Below are 5249 nucleotides of genomic sequence, written 5' to 3'. Positions count from 1 at the left end.
CCACGCCCAGGCCCTCCTTTCTCACGGCAGCAGAGGGACACGGGTTTCAAATCATCTTCATTAGAATCCCCGCCCTGGGTATGAACCGGCTACCAATAATTTGTAAGCCTGCTTTCTAGGGAAATAATACCTTTACTCGGTGTTTGCTTGTTTATTAAACAGGATAATTTATGTGAAACTCTTTGCAACATGGACTGATCATTTTTAAGCTCTGCGTGTGTGCATATCCCTACACACATGTGCACAGCGCGGGGACCAGCTCTGACCCGCGGGCGGTCCAGGCGCCACAGGAGCCCAGTAAGGGGCCCGTGGGCAGGGCCTTGTGACCGAGGGAGGACTGAGTTCCGAGCAGGGACCGCCAGCGCCGCCCAAGGCAGAGTTCCTCCCGCCTGGATGCCAAGCCCCTCCCCCGCCTGCCTCCACTTCTCCCGGGAAGGTGAACCCCAGGACCACCGGGATCTTGGGCAACCACATTAGATCCCTTCCCGGCCTCCGCGCGAGGCTGCGCGAGGAGCCGCCCGCCCACCTCGCCGCTGCACAGTGAAGGGAGCCATCTCCTTGTAGTTGTGTCTGCACAGCACGTCCACCTGCGCCCGGTACACCAGCAGCAGGTCCTCCTGGCTGTTCCAGCTCTCGGCGTGGGGCCGCCCCAGCTCCGTGACAGCCACGAACACCCCCACGTCGCTGTCGAAGCGCACGATCTCCTGTCGGTTGTAGATTTCCGTGGCCACGAGCCGCACGCGCTGCGTCCCGTTGGTGAAGTAGCAGGTGCCCTTAAACTGGTACACGAAGTCCCCTGCGGGGGGAGGGCCTGTGTCAACCACCCACTCGGCGGGCGCTGGGGAAGGGAGACACCAGTACAGCCACGCGGCTCAATAAAACCTGCTCTCAACCCTCCGAATTTTATCCCCAGGAAGGAGTTCGATGCCTTCTCGGCCTCAAGCCCTGAACGGAGCATTTATTAGAGAAAACCGAAGGTAAAGCAGGAAAACCAATGGAACAGTGAATGATTGGTAACGAAGACATAAAACTGTCAGTATTTGCATATAAGGGATCTGCGAATAAAGAAATCCAAACAATCTATTGCTAAATGGATGTAAAGCGATAGTTCAGCAAGTAGCTTCATACAAGATGTATTTTAAAACATTATATAGACCAAAAACAATTTTTCAATTATTACCACATTTAAAAAAATTTATCTAGGAATAAGACCTACAAAAGATATACAAGATTTCTTGAAGGAAATAATGAAATTTGATGAGACATATCAAAAGATTCCCAAATAAATAAAAAGATATATTTTGAATAAAGATGACAATTATGCCAAGTGAATTTATGGATTTTATACATATCAATTAAAATTCCTATAGTTTTTAATTATTTAAAACTTTACAAAATGATTCTAAAATTTTGTTGTTGTTATTAATCCTCATGCAAGGATATTTTTTCTATTGGTGTTTTTAGAGAGTGGAAGGGAGGGAATGATGAGAGTGAGAGAGAAACATCGATGTGAGAGAAATACATTGATTAATGGCCTCCCACACGTGCCCCAACCATGGCCGGGGATCGAACCTGCAACCCAGGTATGTGCCCTTGACTGAGAATCGAACCTTTGACCCTTAGGTGTGTAGGCCTACACTCTATCCACTGAGCCACACCAGGGAGATTCTAAAATTTAATAGCAAGGATTAGCCAAACTACTCTTGAAGAAGTAAATATTATGAAAAATTTTTCTCTACTAAATACCAAAATATCAAATAAAACTGGTAATTGTACACTGTGTTATTGACACAGACATAGGAAAATAAACAGATGGCAAACTATATATCAAAATTAGTTCCAGGCATATATTTACAGTAAGTTTACGACCACGGTGGCATTGTAGCTCAGTGGGAAATGGTGCTGTTGTTAATAAACGGTGTCCCAATGAGGAGGCAGAGAGCAAGGCGGGCATGGGCCTCGCACCAGATGCAACTACACCTGCGTGAACAGGCCGTACTACACCACCTTCATGACTCTGGGTGGTAAAGACTTCTCACACAGATCGTTCAAAACACTAACCATAAGGAGAAAAGACTGATAACTTCAACTTCATCATCCCATACATGGAAAAGGTTGTGGGTTCGATCCCGTCTGGGTGCATACAGGAGGCAACTGGTCTATGCTTCTCTCTCTTGCTCCCTTCCTCTCTCTAAAATCAATGGGTAGCCCTGACTGGTTTGGCTCAGTGGATAGAACGTCAGCCTGTGGACTCAAGGGTCCCGGGTTCGATTCCGGTCAAGGTCATGTACCTTGGTTGTGGGCACATCCCCAGTTGGGAGTGTGCAGGTGGCAGCTGATCGATGTTTCTCTCTCATCGATATTTCTAGCTCTCTATCCCTCTCCCTTCCTCTCTGTAAAAAATCAATAAAATATATTAAAAAATAAAATCAATGGGTAAAAATTAAAATTAATTAATTAATTAAATCAATGGGTATATCCTCAGTTGAGGATTAAAGAGGGTAAAGTAATAGTAGTTCAATACTTTGTTTTGGTAAAAATGTACTTTTTCTTCCAACTCTGGGATCCCAAAGCCCATTCCCTGAGAGAAAGTATCCTCCTTTCGCCCTAGCTGGTTTGGCTCAGTGGACAGAGCATCGGCCTGTGAACTGAAGGGTCCCAGGTTTGATTCCAGTCAAGGGCACATGCAGGGTTACCGGCTCAATTCCCAGTGCGGGGTGTGCAGGAGGCAACCGATCAGTGATTCTCTCTCATTGATGTTTTTATCTCCCTCTCCCTCTCCTTTACGCTCTGAAATCAATAAAAACATTAAAAAAAAAAAAAAAGACACTACCCTCCTTTCAGCTGCAGAGGTTGGAGAAAAGAACGTAGCAGACTCTTTTTTCTAAGGCGGAGACATCTGGACTGTCATGGGAGCCCTTCCAAGTCTACCTGAGACTTCAGAGTGCAGCACACCAACCCCAAGCCCCTGAGCCCCCAGAACCTCCAGGCCTGGGGGCTGGCAGAGCAGCTGCCCAGCACTCACCGGGGGTCCCTCTGCGGTGAGCCAGGGGCGTCCTCAGCACCGTGAGAACCACCGTCACAATTCCAGCTGCCGCCCAGGGGCTTCTGGGGATCCCGGTCATCTTTCCACGCGGAAACCGAGACAACCGCACAGAAGCACCAGCAGTCTGCACAGCTGCCAGCAGCTCACCTGACGTTTCACTTTGCAGAAGATGAAAATGGGGAACCCTTCTCTGAGCCTTAGGATTGGACAGTTCTTAGGAAAAAGCCAGTCAACCCAAAAGCTTAAGTTCTCATTTGTCGCTGGGTAAACACTTTTAACGAAAGCTCTCAATGCAATAAAAGGATTCCTGAGCCACCTACTGCTCAGCACGAGCCTGCGTGCGCTGGAATACGCTCAGGGGTTCAGGAACCAGGACAAGAATGCGATTTGGAGTATTTCTTCGGGGACATTTATTCCATTTCTCTGGTTCTTATATTTAGGGTTTGACAATAGGGAGGTAGGAGGAAGTGGAATGTTATTCCCCGGGAGAGAAGATAACTAAAACCTGTTTATTTCCTTCCTTGATTTGGCACTGGGACACTGTGAGATATAGTATAAATGATAGAGATGATAGATGGTAGGTAGATAGATAGATAGATAGATAGATAGATAGATAGATGATAGACAGACCGACAGGCAGGCAGGCTTGGGGAGGAGAGGGCAAGAGGGCCTCTCCGTGTCCCTGTCCATGCACAGAAGTAGCAGCAGGGACCTGTGAGCAGCGACAGCCGCGGGCCCAGCCAGGTGGTGCTCAGGGAGGAGGGCAGGCTTCCTGCAGAGAAGTGCGTGGACTGAGGTGATGTTCAGGAGCTGAGGACCCACTGAGAAGTCGAAAACTTCCAAGGCCGGGTCAACCGCAGAAGGACAGGCAGCGCCACCAAGTGTCTGTGCTCTAGGGCTGGGCCCTCGCGTCCTCCTTGCTCCCTTTCAGGGCACGAGTGAGAAGGTAGCCTTGTCCATGGCAATATTCTGTTCGGTTACTTTGGTGCCAAGGGGAGAGGATTCAGGCACAGACTTCCGCAAGTGCTGTCGGGGAACACCTCAGGGCGTCTGGGACCTCAGCCCCGGGAGTTTGATCGCCGGCTGGGGAGAGGGGAGCCTCTGGTGATGGGCAGCTAAAAGCCGGCCTTGGGCCTCCAGCTGGCAGCTTCCTGGACCAGCTAGCGCAGGCAGGCCGTCCACTGGGCACCTGGGGTTGAGCCTCGCTCCTCGCTGCACAGCAGTCAGTTAGGGTGGGAGGCCCACGTAGCTGCTCCCTCCACAGCACCGTGGTCTGGAAACAAACAGCAAATGGTGGTTTCAAATATGAGCCCCTAATTAAAAAAAAAAAAAAAACACGCAAGGTCGGAATTGCAGAAATTGGTTTGCAGTCAGTCAAGTTGAAATTCACATGAAGAATTCTTATAGCATACGAGAGGACCTGTGCACAGATTCGTGCACTGGTGGAGTCACTTGGCCTGGCCTGCAGGGCTTGGTCCGAAACCAGCTCTCTGACATCCCCCAAGGGGTCCCGGATTGTGAGAGGGCATAGGCCAGGCGAGGGACCCCACCAGTGCACTATCGGGGCAGGGAGGGGCCGTGGAAGGGCTCCAGGGTGTGTCCAGCCTGTCACACCCAGTCCCGATGGCCCAGACTCCAGCAGCAAACTAACCTATCAGTCAGAGGGTCTGCCCCCTGGTGGTCAGTGTGTGTCATAGCAACTGGTCAAACGGTCAAATGAACAGTCAGACACAGCATATTAGGCTTTTATTATATAGGACTCTAGGGTTGATACAGTCAGGAATTTTAATATGTCTCCCCAGGAACACGAAGTAGTGCCTGTGCTTGTGTATCTATGTGTGTGTGTGTGCGCGCGCGTGTGTGTGTGTGTGGGCATCTATATTCAAATTCAGATGCACTGTAAGTGCTAACCAAGCTATTCATCTGGGGAAGAAATAGGAAAGGAGAGAACTCTGACGACTGTGCTCAAGATGGAAGAAAGAAGAGAATATGTCATGTGGATACTGCCGGCAGGAAATCCTTCCAGTTCTCCGGCCACTGAACTGCCTTAAGGGGAGATGGAGCTGGTGATTGCAGGGAGGGGTTGGAGGAGGGTTCATGGGGATCAATGATGATGGAAAAATAAAATAAAATATATAGAAAAAAGAGGAGATGAAGTCTTTCATGTAATAACTAAGACTAAAAGACTCAAAATAGAAACACT

General features: G+C 49.1%; 1 protein-coding gene across 1 annotated transcript; it reads right to left on the bottom strand.

Moving 5' to 3' along the window:
- Positions 1-473: 473 nt before the first annotated feature.
- Positions 474-4334, bottom strand: LOC102418553 (SLA class II histocompatibility antigen, DQ haplotype C beta chain-like). The gene is made up of 2 exons (XM_014450237.2): positions 3026-4334; positions 474-796 (listed from the first exon to the last, which is right to left on the bottom strand). Exons 1-2 carry the CDS (start codon positions 3123-3125, stop codon positions 474-476), a joined length of 423 nt encoding a protein of 140 aa, XP_014305723.1. The 5' UTR covers positions 3126-4334.
- Positions 4335-5249: the final 915 nt, after the last annotated feature.

This window comes from Myotis lucifugus, unplaced genomic scaffold (assembly GCF_000147115.1).
Source record: "Myotis lucifugus unplaced genomic scaffold, Myoluc2.0 scaffold_1867, whole genome shotgun sequence".
Lineage (NCBI taxonomy): Eukaryota > Metazoa > Chordata > Mammalia > Chiroptera > Vespertilionidae > Myotis > Myotis lucifugus.
The sequence above is the reverse complement of the archived record's forward strand: the minus strand, read 5'-3'. Positions and strand labels throughout refer to the sequence as shown.

Coding starts and splice junctions, on each gene's coding strand:
- LOC102418553 (XM_014450237.2), bottom strand. CDS start 3,125: ATGACCGGGATCCCCAGAAGCCCCTGGGCGGCAGCTGGAATTGTGACG. Junction 797..3,025: donor TCACCGCAGAGGGACCCCCG/GTGAGTGCTGGG, acceptor CTCCCCCCGCAG/GGGACTTCGTGTACCAGTTT.